General features: G+C 38.3%; 1 protein-coding gene and 1 pseudogene across 15 annotated transcripts in view; one reads left to right on the plus strand and one right to left on the minus strand.

Annotated features, from left to right (window-relative positions):
- Positions 1-27,261, minus strand: part of DLGAP4 (DLG associated protein 4) — a 185,121-nt gene continuing 157,860 nt past the window's right edge. For all 15 annotated transcript variants that reach the window (XM_073236650.1, XM_073236651.1, XM_073236648.1 and 12 more), the window contains 3 exons: positions 3,339-3,430; positions 2,501-2,656; positions 1-1,726 (listed from right to left, as the gene is read on the minus strand). In XM_073236650.1, coding sequence (XP_073092751.1) covers positions 1,508-1,726; positions 2,501-2,656; positions 3,339-3,430 — 467 coding nt within the window. In that variant the 3' untranslated portion in view covers positions 1-1,507. The remainder of the gene's footprint in view (positions 1,727-2,500; positions 2,657-3,338; positions 3,431-27,261) is intronic.
- On the plus strand, positions 3,426-27,253 carry LOC140849472 (Y-box-binding protein 1 pseudogene; annotated as a pseudogene).

Here is a 27,261-nt window from a genome sequence, read left to right on the forward strand (position 1 = left end):
TACACATTACCTCATTTATTCTCACAACATGCCTGTGAGGTAGGGAGGGGCAGGGACTGTCCCCACTTTACAGAGGAGGAAGTTGAGGCACACAGAGGTCAAGTGACTTGCCCAAGGTCACAGACGGCGGCCAAGCTGAAATGGGGCCCCAGAGCAGGCCCTCAGTTCCCCCAGGGCCCCTGCAGCAAGTGCCGGCCACGAGAATGTCTTTAGTGCCATTGTCTGTACACGGCACAGAGCAGCCCTCGTACACTGAGCTCGCTGCGGGCCGGGCCTCACACTCCCCCTGCCCTCCCCCCACCCTGCAGGCTCAGGCCATTGCAGCTTGGGGCTCATGACACCCTGGGAGTGGGGCTGTGGGGCAGGGGAGAGAGAAAGATGACTGGGGTAAAAAAATAGATGGGCCCACAGTGGAGGGCAGGTGGGAGACCAAATTATAAGGGCTGTTACACACAGGTATATATTTTTACACACACTTGTACACACACCTAGATATAGTACATGTAAAAATATATGCTATTCACACACCCGCCTCCTGCCAGGTGCCCCGAGAGCCAGCGGTGGCGCTGGTGGGCATGGGTGAGCAGAGGGGCATTTGTTAAATATACACTCTAAGGTCTATGTGCATATGTACACATACATACGGACAGCTGCCTGCCCCTTGGGTGCTGTACACAGGCTTGGCCAGGGACAGACAACCCCTTAAAAATGGGGTCCCACTCTTGAGTGCCCCCTGTAAGTCACTGTGAGCCGTAACTTTTTGCTGAAGGAAGAAGAGGCTGGAGAGAAGAAAAAGGCAGACATCTGGGGTGTGGTAACTGTGGCTTTTATCTTATTCCCCCACTCAAAGACTTAAACCCTCCTCCTCTCAGAGAGGCGAGGCCCCGTGCCCGGGGCTAGGGATGGCAGCAGGGCCTCGGTCTGCACACGTGTGAGAGGCTGTGTGTGAGCACTTGGGGGGGAGGGGATGAGTGTCCATCTTTCTGTCCTCTGGGCTCAAAGGGCTGAGACCAGAGAGCCCATAGCTAGGATGGTAGCCCCTGTATGAGTTCTGAAGAGGAAAGAGAAAAATGCAGGAATGAAAACTGCAAGGTCAGAGCCGGAGGCGCCTGGAAAAGGAAGGACATGGCAGGTGCCCAAGGCTGCCCTTGGACTGTCGTAGTCTTGTAAACAAGCTAGTTTAAGTTCTCATTAGACAGAACAAGTAAAAAGACTGCAGTCTCGAGGCTGGGCTGGGGAGGTTGCCGAAGAAGTCCATCTATCTAGTCCACCATGGCCAGCAAGAGGAAAACAAAGTTTTACAGTTTTATCTTTCTGTTGACTTTTTGAGTGAAGTCTTCAGAACCTAAAGCTGGGAGGGACCCAAAAAAGCCAAATTGTGAGCCCTTGTATGCATCAATTTGGAAGTTGGCTCAGGGTCTCTAGACATAATTAAAGGTTGAGAAAATTTTGTTCTATTCACATTTAGTTTTCTTTTTAATGATTTAAAATTGTTTGCATCCTGGTCTCAGAGCCGGGTCTGGGCCTCGGGGACATAAATCTCGATGCTGTCCGCGCTTTCTGTGGCTGAGTTCTGCCGCACAGAAGCTGCCCGCTTGGCCGCCAGGAGTCTCTTGCGGGCCTCCTGGCGCTGCTTGTCCCCAGCGTCAGAGGCCTTGTCACGGCTCACTGCCGGCTTGGATTTGGCTGGCTTCTTTGGGACTGGAGGTGGTGGTTTCTTCTCTTCCTTTAGTGAGACAGTGAGGAGGGAAGAAAAATAAAATAAAGGTGCCACCTTTTATGTGGGGCTACCACCCACTGTATGCTGGCAGCTGGAGTTTCCACTCCAGCCTCCCTGCATCGGGCACAAGCAACACACGTCTGGAATCAGAAAGCCACAAGAAGCGATGATAGTGGGCAGAGCACAAGGCATAAGAGCAGAAAGCAAGCTTGAGAATCCTAGAATGTTCTAGCAGCAAAGCACCTATTCCCACCCGTTTTGAACCACTGGGAGCCTGAAACTCAGGAACAAGCCTGAATCGATAGCCAGAGATGGGATTTAAATTCAGGGCCTCCAACTCCCAGGTCACATTTCTCATGCTATTCTAGGGGATCAGAATTCACAAGAGCCACAGTCCAGCACCAATAACCAGAAGGGTCATTGGGTGCCACTGTTTTACAGAAAGAAGCTTGGGCCTCAGGGAAGAGGCTGGCCCCAGAAGGACCATTTCTCTGCCTCCAAAGTCACAACAGCCATGTTAATACTAGTGTCTCCCTGGAGCCCCGTTTTCTGAACATGCAGGACAGGATGGCATGCTTCAGGGGGGCAGTCTTAACTACACAGAGAGAGCGGCATGCTGGACAAGTGCCGAGCGTGGACCCCGCGCGCTGATGGACGTGAGCCCCCAGCTCAAAGACGACACATGGAGAAGGAGCCAAGCAGCACTGACCGATGTGGGCAGCGTTACTGCCGACCAGGAATTTGTCCCTGGACTTCCCCTCCGCACTGCTCCATGCTCACCTTCCTCTTCTCGGGGGTTTCCACCAGCTGCCAGCTGTTGGCCTTGAGGTGGTAGAGTTCATCAAACTTCATGCTGATGTCCTCGATGGACAGCTGTAGCAGGTCCCAGAACCCTGCCAGGTCCTGGGCTGTTGGATGTGGGTTGGCATCAGGGTTCTGTGGGGCAGACGGGGATCAGTGGGCAAGTAAGGCAGAGGCTTCTCCTGTACCCCGCCTCAAGTATGGTCTCCTGGCTCTGTCAGCCTTAGTTAGGGCCTATTGAGGCCTACTTAGTCTTGCGCCCCTGTTCCCAGGGTAGGGTCAGTATCCGAGTGAATGAAGCCAGTTTACGGTTACCACCAGGTGGCTATGATTACAGAATCCATGTGGTTTCCCTCCCGTCATTCTGCTCTCTGACAACACAATCCTCATGACTACCCCAGCCAAGCCCTACAGGTCCTGGGGATGAAAATCCACACTGTTCTTCACCCAGAGGAATCTACCAACCCTGGCCAGTTGGAGAGAAAAGCTTCCACAGGAAAGTGGCCCTCCTTACAGGTAAGGGTGAGGGAAAAGCACCAAGCCTAGTGGTGCTATTTCTTTAGCTCTTACCTTGACTGTCTTCTTAGACACAGAACGTTTTATATAAATAATCTGTGCTGATTTTTAACTTTCATGTGGCTGTTTTTACATAGGGTTTACTTTTCTATTTCAAAAGGTATTAGAGATCTAAAAGGCCCTTTGCTGATGCTAGGCACAGAGGAGGCCCCAGAAGCTTGGAGAGGCTGATCCAACTAGGGGACCAGCAGACAGCCAAAGGCTGGGGGCCCTGTTGTGGGGGAAGAGGAATCACACTTACCAAGTTTTGCTCACAGAGGCCCCGGAACTGCTGGAATTTCTGGGACATTAGTAGCTGGGCACTGCCCACAGCACTGAGGACTTTTCCTAAGACTGAGAAAGAGAAGGTGGGAAGAGACTAAGCAGAGGACAGGGTTTGCTGGGAGTGGGAGGTAGGATCAGGATCCCGGCTCTCATCCCCCTAATCCCACCATACGATACTAATCATTATTTGGTAATGGCAGTTGGTCTTCATTTTATTTATACATAAATCTGTGAAAAATGCAAACAAATACATCCCCATCCCCTAGTTCCTAAGGATATTTTTATGGCAATAAATTTGAAAACTGAGTTCAAATGGAAAAAATTTCCAGAAAACCATAAATTACTGTTTTAATAATCTTCCCCAAAAAAAGGAACCAGGCCTATGTAGTTTTACTGGTGAGGTGTTACAAAACCTTCAAGAACAGATAATCCTATGTATATTAAAACTGTTCCAGAGAGTAAGTACACATAGAAAATGACACATCTAATTTTAGGATCTTTGAGAACATTAAGGACATGCTGAGAATAGATTTCTTTCAATACAACATGAGTTAACCAAGAAATGTTTAGCCCAGGAATGCAAGGGTTGATCATTTAGTGTGACTTCCAGTTTTAGAATGGTTGCATAAAGACAATGCTACCTCGAAACCCCCTGTGAAATCACTGAAAAACAAAACAGAGTGAACAAGAAATCAAAATGCAGATTGTCTGAGACTCTGGAGTGCAGTGTTTAAGGAACACTGCCATGTACAGTGATGGCCACACAAGACCTCAGACAAAGGAGGCAGTTCTGAGTTCTCCAAAGTAGTACATCTTGAAGGGAGAAACCCTCAAATTTAAAAGGGGACTGTGGACTGCAGTAGGAGCTTTCCTGAATCTGGGGGACTTCGCATGGTAAGCAGCCCCTGCAGTGGCCTGGAGAGGTGAGGCTTCAGCATGTATACCTGCATCCCTCCCCATGCCAGCATGGACACAGTCCTGGCCCTTCTCCCACAATGATCTACTTATAAGAGTTCATCAAATAATTTTACCTCATTAAGAAAGTAGTAATTAAAAAGGAACCAACCCAGGAGGCAAACAGGTATTACAGGAACAGCAAATGGCAGACAAACATTGACCAGGAAGTTGTTGCTAGAGAATAGATGAAAAGTGTGACATTTAGCCACAAATACCTAAAACATAGTTCATAGAAGAAATGGATGTGTCCTGAAAAGAGAGGTAAGCTGATGAAAGGAGCTGAAACGTGAGCTCTGGCGCTACTACAACAGAAACAAGGGCCAAGCTGGAAGCAGCACAAAGAATAAATCCTGCTGAGAACCAGTGAAGGACAAGGAGAGCAGAAGAAAAATGCTCCTGGTGCTGCAAAACTCGTAAAGTGCTTGACTAGCAAACATCTTTTTTAAATGAATAGCCAATAAGCTTGTGGGAATAAAAGGAAAATGAAAATTCTTCCTTGAGAGTTCCTAACCATAAGGCTGTACTTGGGTGCCTTATTTTTAAAGAAATTATCAAAAAGAAAGCAACTGGGAGACATAGGAGAGAGAGGGACACTTAATACACATCTGTCAGAGTTCTCAAAAGAACAGAGAATGGAAGAAAATAAATATTCAAAGAGATCATGATTTAGAATTTTCCAGGAATGGCTTATGACACCAGTCTTCAGAGTCAGGAATGTCAAGCAAATCCACAGTAAAACCAAGGACACGGAGAAGCTCTTAAAAAGCAGCCAAAGGGAAAGGAAAGACAGTACTGCCAAAGCAATGAGTTAAACTGCAGGCTTCTCAGCTGCAACAATGAAGAAGAGTGAATTGAGTACTGAGCAAAGTATTAACTTAGAATTCTACACCCAGAGAAGCCATCATTCAAGAATGAGTGTGAATGGGGAAAGAACAGTTTCTTCAACAAATGGTGCTGAGAAAACTAGATATCCACTTGCAAAAGAATGAAGCTGGATGACCCTTACCTTCATTATACCATGTAAGATCATTCACTCACAACTGATCAAAGGCCTAAGCATAAGAGCTAAAGCTATAAAACTCTTAGATAAAAAACAGTATCAAGTCTTCATGACCTTAGATTTGGCAGTAGTTTCTTAAATAAGACACCAAAAGCACAGGCCACAAAAGGAAAAATAAAAAGATAAAGTTAACTTCATTAAAACTGAAATTTTTTTATGCAATAAAAAGATACAAAGAAGAAAATGTGAAGAAAATCCACAGAATGGAAAACTACTTGCAGATCACCTAATATCCAGACTGTATAAGGAACTACAACTCAATAAAAAGACAAATAATCCAGTTATAAAATAGGCAAGGACTTGAATAGACATTTCTCTAAAGATACGCAAGTGGTCAGTAAGCATGCTCAACATCATTAGTTATTAGGGAACTGCAAATCAAAACTACAAGATACTACTTTATCCCATTAGGGTGACTATTTTAAAAACAGAGTAGTAACAGTAAACAAGTGTTGGCAAAGATGTGGGGACTATATAATGATGCAGCCACTACAGAAAACAATCTGATAGTTCCTCGAGGAGTGAACACAGGATCTCCATGTTGCCCAGCAGCCCCACTCCCAGGCATATGCCCAGGAGAGCTGAGAACAGATACCTGTATGCTGATATTCATAACAGCATTTTTCACAGTAGTCAAAGTTGGAAACAACCCAACTGCCCATCAACAGACAAATAAACAAAATGTGGTATGGTATGAACACACATTGGAATATTACTTAGCCATAGAAAGCAATGAAATTCTGATATTATGCTACAACATGGATGAACTCTGAAAATATGCTAAGTAAAACAAGACATAAAAGGACAAATATTTAGACTAGGCAAATTCAAAGACAGTACATTAGAAATCACTAGGAGTTGGTAATAGTGGGAATAAGGAGCTACTGCTGAATACAGAATTTCTGTGGTGATCCTTGTACAATACTGTTAATGTAATTAACACTACAGAACTGTATACTTAAAAATGGTAAATATTGTTATATGTATTTTGCCACAAATAAAAAAATTATTTAAAAAAATGTATAAGTCAATCCAAATATATTAGTAATTACAACCTTTACAAATGAACTTAATTTCCAATTAAAATAAATCAGTTTTCAGGCTGGATATAAAACTACATCCATTTATATAAGCCATTGACAAGGAACGCTTAAAACCTAAGAACACAATGATTTTAAATAAGAAAATAGAAAAAGGTAAAGCAGGTAAACACTGAAAAAGGAATTCTGGTATAGTTACACTAATATAAAATGGACTAAGCCAATAAAGTAGAAATAAAAAGGGTCACTAAATATTGAGAGAAGGTTCAATTCACCAGGAAAATTTAAATTATTAATTCATAGTCATCTAATAACATAATTTCAAGTATGAAAAGCAAAAACTGACAGACTATAAGGAGAAACAGACATATCTATCATCAGAGTGGAAAGCCTTGATGTAACTCCTCTGAGAAGCTAGCAGGTACTGCAGACCAAAAAAATTAAAGCCAGAGAATACTTGATCTAAAAGACATAATATATTCACTAAATGTATATCCACTATCCACTAACTGTAAAGTATACATTATTCTCATACATATATGGAACATTCACTAACACTGACCATATTCTCGGCCATGAATCATATATATCAACAATTTCAAAGAACTGAGCATTATACAGATTATGTTTTTTAACCATATTATAATTAGGTTAGAAGGCAATAATGAAAGCACAACTAATAAACCCTCGTATTTTAGAAACAAACAAAAACACATACTTCTAAATAACCCGCTAGTCAAAGAAATTACAGTGGAAGATGGACATATATCCTAACTTGTTAGATAGTACTTATAGGGGAAATTCATAGATTTCAAAATGTAATGTTTTAAAAAAGACAGGCAGGGAAACAAACAAGCTAAGTATCCAATTTAAGACGTTGGTGAAGGAACAATACAATTAACCCAAAGAGAGAGAAAATAAAACAACAAATAATAAAGGATTAATAGTTTAATAAACCCTGACAGACTGATCAAGATAAACAGGAGACAGGTACAAATTAAAAAAGAATAGGAATAGAAAAATGACTGTATGACACCACCAAAACAATGAAGTAAAGGTAATTTTGTTAAACAAAAGAGAATAGGAATAGAGGAAACATCCCAAATTTATCTTATGAGGCTAAATAACCTTGACACTAAAACAAGACAAGGATGAGAAAGGAAAATTGCCAGCCAAAGGCAAAGTATTAAATCAGATATTAATAAATATAGTCTATTGATGTACCAAAATGATAATATAAATCAGCTGGGTTTATTCTAATAACTTCTAATTCTGGCCATGGAAAGCCAGTTAGTATCAGACAAATTGAACTCTTCTACCAAGAACAAATGAGGATGAACAAATAGCAAAAATCAACAAAAAACATCTCTTTAAAGATTTTTTGGCATTAAAAAACTACCAAAGTAACCATAATTTGAGAGGTTAAGATCCCAGTGAGAAGGGAAACAACATTTAGGCAAGTCTGATACTCTATGCTGCTTATACACTAAGGCATCTCCCAGTTCATATGCAGCACAAGGCTGAGAGGCTAACACACCAAGCAGTGGTGGTGAAGAGGTTTAGAAGTTGAGCAGAGTTTGTGGCAGTTTCATGCAGATAGGGAAACCAAAATTGGAATTCAGAGCTACCAAGGCAGACAGGACTGGGAATCAAGGAAAGTGCATTAAGCTAAGCAATGTTTTCAGCAGTCTTAAGGTATGGGAGAGACAAAAAGTGGACCTCAGGGTCTGTCATGGAGAAGACACTTGGTAAAAAATACCACAGACTATCCCCTGAAGGGTGTATATACCAGGATAAGGGCAAACTAGAAATAGACTGTTGAAAAACCCAGCTCTGATTCATGTCAGTCCCATACTGGATTGAGTTGGTCTGGCCATACTCTAATTGCCTGCAAGAAGCAAAAGTAAATCTGTTCTTGAAAAGTAGAAAATTATCCTTAGCCTCAAGTTATCTCTGCAGTTTTCACATACAGTTTCTGGCATTGAATACAAACTACCAAGCATACCAGGAGAGAGGACCAAATGACTATACACCAAAAGAGCGAAAACAGAAGAGTGAAGACAACTTATAGGGGATAGAGATACTGGCGTTATTGGCCAAGGGCTTTAAAATAACTACGAATATGTTCAAGAAAATAGATGACAGCTGACCTAGAATGGAGTCAAAGACTTAATTATGCAGTGCTGAAAGAAGATCAATACCAACCTAGAATTCTATACTTAGCAAAAATACTATTAAAACAAGCAAAAAAAAGAGGGAAAAACAGACCTTTCAAGACAAATACTGCATTAAAATAAATACTAAAGGGAGTTCTTTAGGCAGTGGGAAAGTGAACTAAGTAGAAGCAGAGAAATAAAGGATTGAAGAGTAACAGAAAGGTCAAGGCTAAGTCAATATTGATTGTAATTTGATTATATAAAACAAAAATAATGTCTTGCTGCAGTTAGAATATACATAGAACTAAAGTATTTCACAGCAATAGCACACAAGTGAGGAGGGGAATAAAAGTGTTAGGTCCTTACATCATCTGTGAAGTGCAAAGGTACTAATTTAGTTTAGTCTTTATAAAGTCAAGCATGCAGGTTATAGCTTTAGAAAGAAACTACTTAATAAGAAAAGTGGAAATAAAAACTTGATTAATCCAAAAAGAAGGCAAGAAAGGAGATCTATTAATAAAATCTTATCAAATTACTAGGTTAAAAAAGAGAAATGATTATCTAAAATTTACTTAGAAATTTAGTAAAATATTCCATTAAATATAACAATTTTCTTAACCAGAATGAGAATATATACAACAAATCTACAGTAAACATACTCAATGGTACAATGTTAAAAGCAACTCCTTATTTACAAATAAAATAAGAATATAGCAAGGTTTCTAGGGATAAGATCAGTATAAAAGTCAAGAGCATTGCATCAACAATAAACAGAAAATACATAACAAAAACACCACTTCTATCCCTTCAAAATTAAAATGCTAATCTAAGAAATCTTAAAAAAATTTGTAAATGTTTTTTATATTAAAAAAACCCTGAAAGACACTAAAGACCTAAATAAATGAAAAGACATAATCATGTTCTTGGATAGAAAAGACTTAATTCTCATAAACATGTCAATTTCCCCCAAATTATCTCCAGATTTAGTGTAACTCTGTGATCAAAATCTTAACATGGAACTTGAAAAGCTGATTCTAAAATTTATATGGGAGAGCAAAGATTAATCAAGCAAGAGTCTCAAAGAAGAATAAGGTTGGGGGAATTTGTCTTTCTAATTATCAAGATTCATTATACTATTATAACAATGTAGAAAATAGGATTTGGGCCTTGGGATAGACTAATGAACAGAAGAGAAAGCTCAGAAATAGATAAAAACCTATAGGAAACCTGATATTTGTCAGATCTATATTGCATATCAATAGGATAAAGACATTTTTATACATTATTATCCAATAAGAAAAAATTAACATAGAGCCATATATCACTCCATGAAGCCAAATCAGTTCCGAGGGATCAGGACTTAAATGTGGAATACAAAATGAAAACTGTTTCAAGAAAACAGTAAAATATCTTTTTGACTTTGGGAAAAAGGATGGATTTCTTAACACAAAAAAAGTACAAATCATAAAGGGAAAGACTGACAAATTTACACTGAAATAAGAATATCTGTTAATTTAAAAGATATAAAGAGGACAGGTCACAAATTAGGAGATAGTTATAGTACATATAACTGACAAAGAAAGGTTCTAGAATCCAGATATGTAAGATCAACTATGAAGCCATAGGAAAAAGAAACTTAATAGAAAAATGAACAAAAAAACCCAGGAACAGGCATTTCACAGAGGACAAAACATACATGGCTAATATGTGAAAATATGCTCGATGTCATTAGTAGCCAATGAAATCCCAATTATAAGTACTATTTTATATCCACTGATTGTGAGAGGAAAAATAACTCGTATGTAGTCAGTGGAAACAAAGATGTAGAGCCGTGGGAATATTCACACAGTGCTGAGGGACTATGACTCTCACTTGGAGCATAATTTGGCCTTTCTTGTAAATCAAACCCATGTACACCTGATGACCTAAGCATTTCTACTCCTGGCATATACTTCACTGAACGTTTGTGTATGGAGACCAGGAGACATGGTCAAATATGTTCACAGTAACTAATGGCCTACATCATATTGAAGAGTTTCACCGTAAATAAGATAAAAAAAGAAACAAAAACAAGGATGCCCTGGCTCTTGGCATTTCTACTCAGCAGTATGTGGGAGCTGGCATTAGGCAAAAAACAAAAGGGATCAGGTGGAAAAGAACAAAGTAAACCTGCCTCTGTCTATCCTCAGATGAGGATGGTCTTGTATATTAAAAATCATAAGGAATCCCCAAATGTTGAATAAACACAAGCTCAGCAAGGTTGTAGCGTAATCAATATACAAAACCCATAACATTTCTATATACTAGCAATGAACAACCTGTAAGTAAAATTAAATAATTCCAAGAGTGTCAAAAAGAATAAAATACAAAAGGAGTAAATTTAACAAATGAAATATAAGACATGTACACTGAGAACTACGGTACATGGAAAGAAAAATTTTTTAACCTAAATAAATGGAAAGATACCTATGTTCACAGATCGGGAAACATGGCACTACTCCTCAAATTGAATTACTGATTTAACACAATCCCTATCAAAATAAAATCCCAACTGTCTTTTTTGCAGAAACGGACAAGCTGTTCCTAAAATTTGTATGAAAATGCAAGAACAAAGTATGTACTTAGAATTTACTTTAGTGAGAATCTGAGAGCTGGCCATAAACTTATTTGTATTTTTATCTTGAGAACAAAGTTGGAAGACTCATACTTCTCAATTTCAAAACTTATTACAAAGCTATGATAATCATGACATTGTGGTATGGGCGTAAGTACCAAGTCCTGAGAGTCCTGAAATAAACCCTTACATGTGTAGTCAATGGCTTTTTGACAAGGGTACCAAGGCCACTCAATCAAGGATGAACAGTCTCTCCAACAAATGTTGCTGGGACAACTGGGTATCTAAATGTAACAGAATGAAGATCCATGCATACCTCACAACATGTACAAAAACTAACTAAAAATGGATCATAAATGTAACAGCTGAAACTATAAAACTCTTAGAAACAGATAGGAGTAAATCTATGACTTTGGATTAGGCAATGGTCTCTTTTTTTGTCATAATAGCTGTTTTATTTTCTTTTTGTTTTTCAAGTTGAATAGCTATTACGTTTTTAAAAAATTAAGGTATCATTGCTACACAATCTTTTTTTTTTCCCAAACAAGATGCACATGTTGCATTTGTTTAATATAGCCCTTGAGATATTTTTAATCTATAGGAGTTCTCTCTTCCAACACTGCCGTGTCCTTTGTTTAAACAGACAAAAACCTGGGTCTTTTATGAGACAGAACTCCCCACATTCTAGGTTAATGTTGTTTAACATTTTTTCACCTTTGTATTTTTTTTATTAAGATATCATTGATACACAATCTTAGGAAGGTTTCAAATGAGCAACATTGTGGTTTCAATATTCACCTATATTATCAAGTACCCACAAACCCATTGCAATCACTGTCCATCAGTGTAGTAAGATGCTATAGAGTCACTACTTGTCTTCTCCATGTTGTACTAGGCAATGTTTTTTTATATCGTTTAATGTACAGTAACATGAACATTACAGTTACTTAGACTCCCCCTATTATCAAGTCCCCCCCACATACCCCATTACAATCACTGTCCATCAGCGTAGTAAGATGCTATAGAATCATTACTTGTCTTCTCTCTGTTATACTGCCTTCCCCATGTCCCTGTCCCTTACATTATGTGTGCTAATCACAATGTCCCTTTTTCCCCCTTATCCCTCCCTTCCCACCCATCTTCCCCAGTCCCTTTCCCTTTGGTAACTGTTAGTCCATTCTTGGGTTCTGTGAGTCTGCTGCTGTTTTGTTCCTTCAGTTTTTTCTTTATTCTTATACTCCACAGATGAGTGAAATCATTTGATACTTGTCTTTCTCCACCTGGCTTATTTCACTGAGCATAATACCCTCTAGCTCCATCCATGTTGTTGCAAATGGTAGGATTTGTTTTCTTATGGCTGAATAATATTCCATTGTGTATATGTACCACATCTTCTTTATCCATTCATCTAGTGATGGACACTTAGGTTGCTTCTATTTCTTGGCTACTGTAAATAGTGCTGCGATAAACATAGGGGTGCATATGTCTTTTTGAAACTGGGCTCCTGCATTCTTAGGGTAAATTCCTAGGTGTGGAATTCCTGGGTAAAATGGTATTTCTATTTTGAGTTTTTTGAGGAACCTCCATATTGCTTTCCACAGTGGTTGAACTAATTTACATTCCCACCAGCAGTGTAGGAGGGTTCCCCTTTCTCCACATCCTCGCCAACATTTGTTGTTTGTCTTTTGGATGGTGGCCATCCTAACTGGTGTGAGGTGATATCTCATTGTGGTTTTTTTTTTTTCATTGTGGTTTTAATTTGTATTTCTCTGATGATTAGCGATGTGGAACATCTTTTCATGTGTCTGTTGGCCATCTGAATTTCTTCTTTGGATAAGTGTCTGTTCAGCTACTCTGCCCATTTTTTAATTGGGTTATTTGCTTTTTGTTTGTTGATGTGCATGAGTTCTTTATATAATTTAGATGTTAACCCCTTATCGGATCTGTTATTTATGAATATATTCTCCCATACTGTAGGATGCCTTTTTGTTCTACTGATGGTGTCCTTTGCTGTACAGAAGCTTTTTAGTTTGATACAGGCCCACTTGTTCATTTTTTGCTTTTGTTTCCCTTTCCTGGGGAGATATGTTCATGAAGAAGTTGCTCATGTTTATGTCCAAGAGATTTTTGCCTATGCTTTTTTCTAAGAGTTTTATGGTTTCATGACTTACATTCAGATCTTTGATCCATTTTGAGTTTACTTTTGTGTATGGGGTTAGACAATAATCCAGTTTCATTCTCTTACATGTAGCTGTCCAGTTTTGCCAAGTTTTTTAAACTTGATATTAAAATCATAAGCAACAAAAGAAAAAACCAATTGGACTTGACTAAAGTAACTTTTTGTGTTTCAAAGAATGCTTAGTACCCAGAAAGTAGAAACAACTGATGAATGGATAGGCAAAATGGGATACATCCATACAATGTAATATTATTCATCAATAAAAAGGAGTGAAGTGCTGATACCGCTACAACAGGGATGAAACTTGGAAACATACTTAGTGCAAGCGGCCAGACACAGCAGGCTGTACTGTATGACCCCACTTATGCACGGTGTCCGGAACAGGAAACCTACAGAGACTGAAGGCAGATGAGCGTTTGCTGGGGTGGCAGGTGGGGGAAAGAGGGCTAGGGAATGATGGCTGAATGGCTATAAGGTCTCTCTTTTTGGGGTGATAAAATGTTCTAAAATTAGTAGCAGCGATGGATGGTTGCACAATTCTGGGACTATATCAAAAACCATTGGGTGGTTTAGTTCAAAGGGGTGAATTTTATGGTATGGAAGTTATATTTCAACCATGCTACAAAAACTTTACAAGTGAAAACCAGAAACATTTCAAATGTTCACCAATGGAGTGGATAAACAGTATATTCATACAGTGGAATGCTATGTATCAATAAAAAGAATGTACTACAGGGATGGTAAAAGCATTTACATGAATGAATCTCAAAAACAGGTTGAATAAGAAAGGCAAGCCTCAGAAAAATATATACACTGTACTTCTGTTAATATAAACATCAAAAACAGGTTAAACTAAACAATATATTCCTGAGGGTCATACATACATATGGTACCAGTACAAAGAAAAGCAAGGGTAAAACTAACAAAATTGAGGATAGGCTGACTTCTGTAGCAGCAAGATGTATCTCTGGACTTCAGAGACACTGGTAGCATTCTATCTCTTAAAGGAGGTGGTGGGTACAGCTAGTGTTTATTTTCCTTTACTCTGTATATTTTACAATAAAAATAAAGGTTAAGAAGAAGAATGAGAGCAAAATGAAGACTTTCAGATACATGAAAATAAGGGTTAAATTAATGCCAGTGCTCAGGTTTTCACTAAATGAAGCTCTAAAGGATGCACTCAGCAAAGAAGTAAATGATCCAAGAAGGAGGAGGGAAGAATGAGCAAGGAAAATGATAAAATGTATAGATAAAACTAAATAAATACATGTATAAAATAATAATTATCATAATTATATAATAAATTGAAAACGATGGGATAATAATTATGTGGTTTAACTATAAGAAAACAATTAGATAAATCATATTTTAAGGTCCTTGTGTTATTTGGGAGAAAGGTAAAGATGTTGAGTAGCTTAATATTAAAATTTTAAGGGTTAAAAGAATAAAAATACAGTGTGTAACTTCTGTGGCAGTTATGGTTAGTTGTCCCAAATGTTTCTCCTTTTCCCTCAGAAATAGAACTTCTGATTTTTTCCCTTCATGTCAAATAGCAGCTTTACTCAGATGAAAACACAGAAACTTCTTAGGTATAGTGAATTTTCTAGGACAAACTGTCAAATGGAAAATGAGTGTCAAATGCACTGTCAAAATGTGACAAAGTATGACAAAGTGGCAGATGCAAAAATACCAGAATCATATAGCAAGTTACACTAGAATCAGGGTTAGAATAAGGACTTCTGTTGTTAGTATTACGTCACGTCTCTATAATGTGCACACTGTATCTGAGAACAAGTTATCTGTGGGGACCTTCATTTCTAATTGGGCACATAGCAGCCTGGACCCAAGCATTTCCTAAACTACCCTTGCAACAAGCTTAGTCAAATGGGTAGAAAAAGAAGTGTTGTGTGGAGCCAGCATGCTCCTTTTTTTGCTACTGGTTCCTTTGCTGGCTGGAATGCACTTGGGGTTCTGGAATCCAGCACCCACTTGGAACGATGAGATCTTGTGAATGGAAGCCAGTTACAATATCAAACCTCAAGAAAAAAGAAGCCTGGGGCTCTAGCATCACTATCATGGACATTCTTGAACTTGAGAGGAATACAGTTATGTTCAAACCACTTTTTCTCTCTTTCTTTATTTTCAACGTTATTTGTAGGCAAACCTAATCCCAATAAATACAGTTTCAAAACTAGTAAAGGGAATGGGGTGAGTGGTGTGTTAATCCAAAAGGCAGCAGGAAGGGGAAAAAAGAAACCTGGAAAACAAACATCACAAACTAATGTGGTGGAATAAAAAACACATAGAAATACCACTGTAGATGGACTACATTTTCTACTTCTGAAATAAAAGCAGACTGGATAAAGCACAAAATCCAGGTAAGTGCTGATTATAAAAGACATGGTTATAAAGGACAGCGAATGGCTGAATGAAAGTGAAAGGATGGAAAAGACACATCCGCGGCAAACACTACCCAAGGCAAGGTGGCACAACAGCCCTCACACATGAAGCAGGACTTTACGGCAAAACACAAATATACATTCTGGAAAAATAGAGACTGGATCACTAAATGTTCACCAGGAATATTGCAATACTAAACTTGATCATCTAAGATATCTCCAAAATAATATAAAGCAAAATTTGACAGAATTCTAAGGAGAAACCGACAAACTTACCAACCCAGAAAAAGCAGTATGATACACATTCCCTAAATACAGCACACTTTAATTGAAAACAAGCTAGTCTTTGTGGATCAGACCTCCCCTCCCCCACACCAGCTCACCCTCTACCCCATCTGGAGGCCCTGTGCTCAGTGACCACCAGGACCTCTCCTCAGCGGCCTACACCTCCTTGCTCTGCTGCCACTCTCCTCAAACACCCTGCTTCCTTCTGTCACTGCAAAGGACTCTGTTCTCCACTGGGGCACTAACACAGTGCCGGCCCCCCGACCTGCAAGTATCACCTCTATACAGTATCCCCCTTTCTCTCCTGCACAATGAATATCCTGTCCCTGTGAAGTCATTCACAACACATATTACTCCGTTTAAAGACAAAAAGAACAAAACAGACCCAACCCTCTCCTTTGGCCCTATGTCCCTTCGTTTCTCTGCTCCCTGTACGGAAAAATTCATCAATACAACAGTCTACACTGTGGTCTCCAATTACTCTCGTATTTTCTCTTAATCCTTCTCCAACCAGGCTAGCCCTCCCTCTGCCCCCACCATCACCATGCCACCAAACAGACCAATTCTCAGGGTCTCTAATGACCTCACATTTCTAGATCTGACCTGCTGAGTCCATCAGCACCATCTGACACAGTTGATTCTGCTCTTGAAAACTATTCAGTGGAGCTCCAGTGGCCTTTTCTCCGGCCTCACCGATCACTCCCTCCCTTACTTGTCTTGGGCTCTTAGAACCCTTCACTTCTCTACTCCTTAGGCATTCTCATTTTTTAACCTTAATCTATACTCGGATAGCTCCCAAATATAATTGTCAATCCGGACCTTTCCCCAACTCACTGATCCAACTGCCTGCTACATCCCCAGAGGCTAGAGCAGTCCCTGGCATTTGGTAGATACTCAGTAAATATTCGCTGAATGAAGGAAGGTCAGGAGCAGAGGAGGGATGATGCTTTCCTCCTGCTGTTCCACCAAGTCCTGACACTCCTGCAGTTAGTAACTAGAATATACAAATTAGTTAGTAACTAACTAGAATATACAAATATAAAAATGATTCATTTTACTATTAAAATAAAAACTAGAAAGTACCAAGAAATAAACCTAATAAAAATATGTAAAACCTTCACAGAGAAATTAATCAAACTTGAATAGAAGAATATAAAAGATCTGAATAAATAGAGAAACTCTTCAGAGCTAAAAGGACTCAGTATTTTATAGGTATAAATTTTTTCCAAATTAATCTATGAACGCTATTTCTAGTCAATTCCCAGGAAGATTTTTCTGAGGAACTTGATATGCTAATTGTAAATCAGTATTGGAAGAAAGAAGATCTAACTAGACATTTTCTTTCTGAAGAAAAAGAGTAAGGATGAGGGATTCACCCTACCAGATACCAGGGCATATTAAAAGGTATGGCAATTAAAAGTTGTATTAACACAGCAATAGAGTTGGACAAGTAGTAGGAGTGGAGAGCAGAGCCCAGAGAGCCCTGAGCAGCCCCAGTGCCGCCACTGGCCCATCACCCTTGCCCTCAGCGCTGCCAAAACAAATCCCTGCACCATACGGGGTGGGGCCCCGGCAGCTTCATGACAGCAGCATCTGCCAGTGGGGACAAGAAGGTCATTGCAACAAAGGTTCTGGGAATAGTAAAATGGTTGGTTCAATGTAAGAAACAGATACGGTTTCATCAATAGAGATGATACAAAGGAAGATGTGTTTGTAGAGTAGACTGTCATAAAAAAATAGCTCCAGGAAGTACCTTCATAGTGTCAGAGATGGGAAGACTGTGGAGTCTGATGTTGAAGGAGAAAAGGGTGCAAAGACAGCAAATGTTACAGGTCCTGGTGGAGTGCTAGTGCAAGGCAGTAAATATACAGCAGACCTTAACCATTATAGATGCTACCCACATCACAGGGGTACTCCACACAATTACCAGCAGAATTACCACAACAGTGAGAGTGGAAAAAGAATGAGGGATTGGAGAGTGCTCCTGAAGGCCAGGCCCAACAGCGCTGGACCTACCACAGGCAACAGCTCCCACCTTGCTACATGTGGAGACCATATGGGCACTGACCACAATATTCCAACCCTCCTGTGCAGAGAGAAGTGGCGGAGGGTGCTGACAACCAGGGTGCAGGAGAATGAGGCAGACCAGCGAGACCATGATTCCACAGGGTCCAGCCTAAAGGAGGATGGCAATGAAGAGGATAAAGAAAATGAAGAAGATGAATCCTAAGGTCAGCAGCCACCATGATGTCAGTACTGTCACAACTTTAATTACTGATGCAGATGCCCAGAAAACCCTAAACCACAAGATCACAAAGAGACAAAAGCAGTCAATCCACCAGTTGAGAATTCATCTGCTCCAGAGGCCGAGCAGAGTGGGGCTGAGTAAATGCCAGCTTACCTTCTCTACCATCATTTGGCTTAGTTATCCAACAAGAATAAATGAATATGAAATTCCAGAAATGAGAAATGAACAAAATATTGGAGCTGAAGACCTTAAGTGCTTGCTTTTTTTCCCACTGACCAGATAACCAGAACTATCTATGCAGCATGGGGTTTTTATTATTTTTACCTAAAGATGGCTCTTTTTGGTAATGACCAATGTTTTAAAAAAAGCCTGGTTTTTCTACTGTACCTTTAAAGGGTTATAAATTGTTCATATTTGGTCAAGTTGAGATTTTAAGAACCTCATTTTTAATTTGAATAATAATAAAAATTTTACAACTTGATAAAAGTTTACAACTTGATTTTTTCAAAAAAGTCAACAAACAGCAAGCGCCTGTTAATAAAGGTCTTAAATGATAATTAAAAAAACTAAACAGAAAAATACCCCATAGATAGATAGACAAAAGAGCAGCAGAACAAAATTGAGCCCAGAAACACACCCCTGCATAGGTGGAAATCTAGCAGAGGTTATGACTGACTATCACTAATCTGAGATGAAAGTAGAGACTTCAAAAACTGGTGTGATAACTGGCTTTCCATATGAAAGAAGAAAAATGAGATCCTAGAATGCACAAATATAAACTGCAGATGGATTAAGCACCTGAATATGAAAAAAAAACACTCAAAACTTTGAAACCATAAAAAAATTTCTATGCTGTTTGGACACAGAAGGTATTAAGAATCAAAGATACATTCAATGCAGCAGGAAGATATAACAATTATAAACATTTATGCACCTATTACAGACCATCAAAATATATGAAACAAAAACTGACAGAATTGAAGGGAGAAGTAGACAGTTCTATAAAAGTAGTTGAGGACTTCAATATCCTCATTCCCAATAACAAAGCAACTGGAAGGGAGGTAAGGAAACAGAAGATTTAAGCAACACAGAAAACCAAATAAAGCTGATGGAATATTTCACCCAATGATAGAATGCACATTCCTCTCAAGTAACATGGGATATTTTCTAGGAGCAACCATGTGTTAGGTCACAAATTAAGTTTCAATAGAGTTTTTAAAACAGGTATCATACAGACTACTTTCTCTAACCACAATGGGATAAATTTAGAAATAAAAAGGGAAAAGTGTTAAATTCATAACATTATAAAAATGAATCAAAGAAGAAATCTTTGGGAAGGTTTTAACAAAGGAAATTAGAAAATACTTAGAGATGAATAAAAACAAAGGCATAACATACCAAAACTTATGGAATGCAGCAAAAGTGGTGCTATGGGGGAAATTTATAGCTATAAACACATTAAAAAATGTATGAAAGATCTCAAATCAATAACCTAATTTTACAACTTAAGGAGCTAGAAAAAGAATAAACTAAACCCAAAGCTAGCAAAAAGAGGGAAATAATATAAACAGAAAAATCAATGAAATCATTGTTGGTTCTTCAGAAAGCAACAAAACTTTAGCTAGGTGGACTAACAACAATAAGAAAAAGAACCATAACAGTAAAGACTCAAATACTAAAACCAGAAGTGAAAGTGGGGCTATTACTACCAATTCTACAGAAATAAAAAGGATTGTAAGAGAATGTTAGAACAATAGTACACCGATTGGATATAATAAATGAATTGGATGAAATGGACTAATTCCTAGAAACAAAACCTACCAAGACCAAATCATGAAAAAAATAGAAAATCTGAATAGACTTATAACTAGTAAGGAAACTAAATCAGTAATCAAAAATATCCCAACAAAGAAAATCCCTACATGTGATAGCTTCACTGGTGACTTCTACCAAACATGTAAAGAACTAATATCAATTATCAAATTTTTCCAAAAAATTAAAGAGGAGGAAATGCTTTCTAACTCACTCAATGAAGTCAGCATTATCCTGGTACCAAAGCCAGATAAAGACCCTACAAGAGAAGAAAACTACAGACCAATATCCTTGATGAATACTGATGTAAAATTCTTAACAATATACCAGCAAACAATTCAGAGGCATATTAAAAGAATTAAACATCAAGTAGGATTATCTCTAGAGTGCTTATGGTTCAACATAAGAACATCAATCAATATAATATGCTGCAACAAAAGAATAAAGGGAAAAAAACCATATGAATTGATGCAGAAAAAGCACTCGAAAAATTCAACAGTCTTTGATGACAAAAAACACCCAACAAACTAGGATAGAAGGAGACTACCTCAACATAATAAAAGCCATATATGAAAACCCACAATGAACATGATACTTAATGGTAAAAGACTAAAAGTGTTTCTTCTGAGATCAGGAATAAGACAAGGATGCCCACTTTCACCACTTCTATTCAACAAAGTACTGGAAGTTCTAGTCAGAGCAATTAGAGAAGAAAAAGAAAATATCTGTTTGTAGACCATATGATCTTATATATAGAAAACCCTAAAAATTCCATATACATACACAAAAACTATTAGAACTAATAAATAAATTCAGCAAAGGAGCAGGATACAAAGTCAACACAGAAAAATCAGTTGCATTTCTATATGCTCACAATGAACAACCTGAAAAAAATAACAAAAACAATTCCATTTACAATAGCATCAAAAAGAATAAAATATTTAGGAATTAACTAACCAAGGAGGTGAAAAGACTTCTATGATGAAAACTACAAAACTGCTGAAAGAAATCAAAGACATAATAAATAAAAACACATCCCATGGCCATGGGTTGGAAGACTTAATACTGTTAAAATGGCAACACTACTCAAAACAATCTACAGATTCATCATCATCTCTTTCAAAATTCCAATAATGTTACTTGCAGATGGAAAAAGCCATCCCAAAATTCATACGGAATCTCAGGTGCCCCTGAGTATGCAAAAACAATCTTGAAAAAGAACAACAAACTTGATTTCAAAATCAGTACAAAACCATAATAAAACTGTGGTATGGCACAAAGACATACATGTAGGCCAATGGAATAGAATAGATGGCTCTGAAACCCTTGCATATATGGTCAAATCACTTATGACAAGGGCACCAGTACCATTCAATGGGGAAAGGATAGTCTTTTCAACAAACAGTGCTGGGAAAACTGGATATCCACATGAAAAAGAAAAAAGAAATTTATCTAATACCATATACAAAAATGTATTCAAAGGGATCAAAGACTAAGAAAAAAAACACAAAATCTTCAGGACATTGGATTTGGCAGTGATTCCTTGGCTATGATACCAAAGAGTACTCCTGAAACTCAACAACAACAAACAACAACTTGGTTTAAAAATGGGCAAAAGACTTCAAAAGAAGATATACAAATGGCCAATAAGCTCATGAAAAGATGCTCAATATCACTAATCATGAGGGAAATGCAAACCAGAATTACAATGAGAAATCACCACACACCTGTTAGGAGAGCGACTATCAGAAAAAAAAAAAACAAAACAGAAAGCAAGTGTTCTCAGATTCAAAAAGACATATGCACCCCTATATTTATCGCAGCACTTTTTACAATAGCCAAGAAATGGAAGCAACCTAAGTAAGTCCATCAGTAGATGAATGGATAAAGAAGATGTGGTACATATATACAATGGAATACTATTCAGCCACAAGAAGGAAACAAATCCTACCATTTGCAACAACATGGATGGAGCTGGAGGACATTATGCTCAGTGAAATAAGGCAGGCGGAGAAAGACAAATGCCAAATGATTTCCCTCATTTGTGGAGTATAACAATAAGCAAAACTGAAGGAACAAAATGGTAGCAGACTCAGAGACTCCAAAAAAGAACTAGTGGTTACCGAAGGGGAGGGGTGTGGGAGGGCGGGTGGGGAGGGAGGGAGAAGGGGACTGAGAGGTATTATGTTTAGGGCACATGGTGTGGGGGATCATGGGGAGAACAGTGTATCACAGAGAAGGGACATAGTGGATCTTTGGCAACTTGCTGCACTGATGGACAGTGACTGAATTGGGGTATGGGTGGGGACTGATAATATGGGTAAATGTAGTAACCACATTGTTTTTTCATGTGAAACCTTCATAAGAGTGTTCATCAATCATACCTTAATAAAAAAAAAAAAAAAGCAAGTGTTGGCAAGAGTGTGAACCCTTGTGCACTGTTGATGAGCATGTAAATGGTACAGCCACTGTGGAAAACAGTATGGTGGCTCCTCAAAACATTAGAAATAGAGTATGATCCAGCAATTCCACTTCTGGGTATATACCCAAAAGAAATGTAATCAGGAACTTGGAAGTAGTATTTGTACACCCATGTTCATAGCATCATTATTTAATTAGCTGAAATGTGGACGCAACCCAGATGTCTACTGATGGATAAGCAGATGAACAAACTGTGGAGTATTATTCAGCTATAAAAAGGAATAAAGTTATGATATATGTATACCATGGAAGATTCTTGAGGACATTATGACAACTACTGTATGATTCCACCTTTATGAGGTACTAGAGTAGTGAATAGTAAGTATAATGGTGGTTGCCAGGGGCTGGGGAGAGGGGAGAATGAGGAGTTACTGTTTAATGGGTGTAGAGTTTCAGTTTTACAAGATAGAGTTATAGGGATGGATGGTGTGGTGGTTGCACAACAATGTGAATGTACTTAATACTACTGAACTGTACACTTAAAAAATGGTTAAGATGGTAATGTTATGCATACTTTACCACAATAAAAAAATTTTTTAAAAAGCATCAAAGGTGAAAAATGAATTAGGTATGAGCCTTTCAAAATAACTATAGTGATAAACATCATTAATTTTAAAAGACAAGCAATAGTATGAAAGAAAATATTGCCCCTCAGAGAAACTAGAGGATTTTTTTCTTAAGATTCTGAATCCAGAGAAATGATACTGACTTTTCAAGGTCTTCCCATAAGGAAAGGGCCAGTTTGTCACCCAGGCACCTAGAACAGGATGTCCTTAAACTTAGATAGGCAACAAACCACTTGAGTTTAATGTTAGGAGCACCTGTCACTTTGTCACTGATGAAAATCACAGAAAATTTCATACCAATGTTATAGTTGTCACAGTTATCTTCAAATAATGTTTACTGTCATCAGTACTTCAGTCATATTAGACTGTTAGACTGTGTTAATACCTTAACAGATAAGTACATGTATCACTGTACCATATCACAAAATTTATTTAGTGCTTTGATAATTATATTAATGTTAAGTTTTCTTTGTTATCTTCACACAGTTGTTGTTTTTTTCCTGAGAGACTTAGAGTCTTTATTTCACCCAAATACAGAGGATTCAGGGCAGTGGTTTCTCTACTGGGTACAGAGAGCAGAGCTGCAAACTGCCACCATGTCTCTGTGCCCCTCTGCTGAGCGTGTACTTGGTAACCTGGCCGTCTATCATTGCGCAGTCCGAGGTGATCACCAAGTCCTCTTTATATAAACATGAAATATGAGGAGAAGCATAATTCAGGTTTGTTCTGACACTGGCTTTACAGAAATGTGAGAACCAAGTAAGGTGATGTTTGTATGATTTTTTACTTTGTTATTTAAAGTAATTTTCTGAGGTGTCCATAGAAGTCTACTTTTCAACAAGTCCAGCCCACATTGAGCTGCCAGATAGTTTCTCAGTACCTCAATCTTTTGTCCTAATTTTTATTTTTATTAAGTTAATATATGTTCATAACTTAAAAAATAAGTGAAAGCACAATGATGAAAGAAAAATAGATACACTGGACTTCATCAAGATTAAAACTCTTGTGCATCAAAGGATACTACCAAGAAAGTGAAAAGACAACCCATGGAATGGGAGAAAATATTTGCTAATCATGTATCTGATAAGGGGCTATTAACTAGAATATATAAGAACTCTTACAATTCAACAACAAAAAGACAAACAACCCAATTAAAAAATGGGCAAAGGAACTGAATAGGTATTTTTCCCAAGAAGATACCCAAATGACTAGTAAGAACATGAAGAAATGCTCATCATCAGTTATTAGGGAAATGCAAATCAGAAGAACAATGAGATGCTACTAGGGTAGCTATAATTTTTTTAAGAAGATGGAAAATAACAAGTGTTACTGAGAAGAGAAACTGGAACCCTTGTGCTTTGCTGGTGGGAATGTAAAATGGTGCAGCCATTTTGGAAGACAGTTAGATGGTTCTTCAAAAAGCTAAACATAGAATTACCATATAACCCAGCAACTCCACTCGTAGGTATATATCCAAAAGAAATAAACATGCATCCATACAAAAACTTGTACATAGATGTTCACTGCATTATTCATGCTAGCCAGAAAGTACAAATAAGCCAAATGTCCATCAACAGTTAAATGTATAAATAAAATGTAGTATATCCATAAAGTGGAATATTATTCAGAAATAAGGAGTGAAGTACTGAAACATGCCACAATACGGATGAAAACTCAAAATGCAAAGCCAAAGAAGCCAGACACACAAGACCACATATTGTATGATTCTGTTTATATGAGAGTCCAAAATAGGCAAATTAACAAGAGGCAGAATTAGTGGTTGCCAGAACATGGGGAGGCGGGAATGAGTAGTGACTGCTCACAGTTATGGGGTTTCCTTTTGGAGTAATGGAAATGTTCTAAAATTAGAGAGTAATGATGCTTGCACAACACTGTGAGTGCATTAACTGCCACTCAATTGTACACTTTAAAAGGGCAAATTTTATGGCATGTGAATTACATCTCAATATAGCATGAAAAAAAGAGAAAGTTTCCAGAAAGACACAACAAAAAGATAGATATGAGGAAGAAAAGATCAGAGACTGAGGATCAATCAATCACATTTGGCAGGAATTTTAGAGAAAGAAAACACAACAAATGTAAGTAAGGAAATTATTTTTAAAAATTAATGTAAGACTGTTTCTCAGAAACAAAAGACCTGAGTCTCACCATAGAAATGGTCTATGAGCTACTGGCATAGAAAATGAGCAAAGACCCATTCCACAGCACATCACTGAGGAATTTCACAGGAGAGTTTAGTAAAGCAATGGTTCTACCAACTTCCAGAGATAAAAACAATACAAAAGACTGATAATTGAACTTTTCAGCACAAGTAATGAAAGCACAACACATATAGCTGTTAAAATTCTGAGGGAAAATTATTTTCAACTTAATTTTTATATGTATATATAGATTACTAATACATATAAACAAATACATTTATATAAGTAATTTGTATTTATTATTTTCAACTTTAAACCCAGCCAAATTGTAGGAGATCTGAATAAAGACGTACAGTTTCCAAAAATTTAGCTCTAATTGAATTCAGGTGTGCCACTAAAACCAAGAAAGCAGAAGACCATGTGGTCCAAAAAGCATGGCATCCATCATGAGAAAGCGGCCAAGGGCAGTCCCAGATGATAAAAAGGAAGTCTCTAGATAGGAACTAGGCAGTAGACCCAGAAGACAACCTGGTCAGATCAGTGCAGAGGGCAGAGGCTACCAGGAAAAGTATGAAATCATGAGATTATCTGATGTTTTTTTATACCTGGAAAAAAATATTGATGATTTTAATATTTGGTATTAAATAATAAATAATTATTCCTTGGTTTATTATCAGGTTGGCACATCTGGTGAAGTATGTGAAAAATTATAAATAAGAGCTTAGAAAATGAAGTACATAAAAAAGATGAGGCAACCATTAATTCTAGGAAAAACAAAATGTATAAGAGGAGAAAATTAAAGTAATATATCATTAATTCTGCAGTGAACACTATTTACATGCTCATAATAAATACCGTTGGTCATTTAATACAAAACTATGGTGGACTATATGGAAGGTGGGAGTGTGGAAGTGAGAGCTAAATACTCATCTATTATATCAGGAAATCAATACATAATAATAATTTTAGAGTGGAAATAAAAGGTAATCATATTTTTTAAAAAAATGAAGGTAAATTCCAGAATATACAGCTGATGAGAGCTGGAAGTGGGAACAGCTAGGTAAGGCAATGGGCTGGTTTCTGTTGGCTTTTCAGTGCCCTCTCTGTTCCTTGCCTCTCTTCAGCAGTGTGACAACAGTGACTCGTGAACTCTGAATTATCCAAGGATACTTTCTTGAGGCCCTATCCATCAGGGACAGTAGGATGCTGGCTCCACCCCTTCTGGATACGCTGGAGACCTGTCCTTCTGTGCATTCTGTGGAGGGGGCTCTCCCTGGGGCCTGGACCTTCCCAGGGACCTGCCTCCAAGCCACCCCTCCCACCTATGAACCCTGGCTCTCTACATGATTCTAGCTCTTTCTTGAACTAATTTCTCAGGGCAATATTTAGAAATAGGCATGGTGTAGACAGAAACATAAGTAGAAACTTTTGTCTCACCAATTCATAGTTCTTCACACCCTGTGGAGGTCGTTTAGATCCCTGGTGCTTGACACACAGTAGGCACCCAATAAAGAGCTACTGAAAGCATAATTATGGTACCAACTTCCTCTGTGTCCAGCACTTCACCGGGTCCTTTACATGCATTGCCACATTCAACCTCACAAATGCTTATGCAATTACAGGGTAGGATCATCTCTATGTTACAGATATAAAAACTGAGGTTCAGAGTAACTCAACCACTGTCACTTCACTTACAGTAAGGGCTAAACTGGGATTCAAATCCAGGTGTGGCTTACTCCAGTCTGTACAACTAGCAGCAGTTTCCTTTCTGGAAACAGGTTAGGTTAGGTAGATAGAAGGATGGAAGAAAGGAAGAAATGAAAGGAGGGGAGTTCACTACTGACCCAAGAAGGGAACCTGAGACCCTCCCCACCTGGAGGCCCCAAGGCTGGAGAACTAGCCATGGACCGTCCTCCCCTCACCCCAGGGCCATGGCTGCAG

Source organism: Manis javanica, chromosome 5, assembly GCF_040802235.1.
Source record: "Manis javanica isolate MJ-LG chromosome 5, MJ_LKY, whole genome shotgun sequence".
Taxonomy (NCBI): Eukaryota; Metazoa; Chordata; class Mammalia; order Pholidota; family Manidae; genus Manis; species Manis javanica.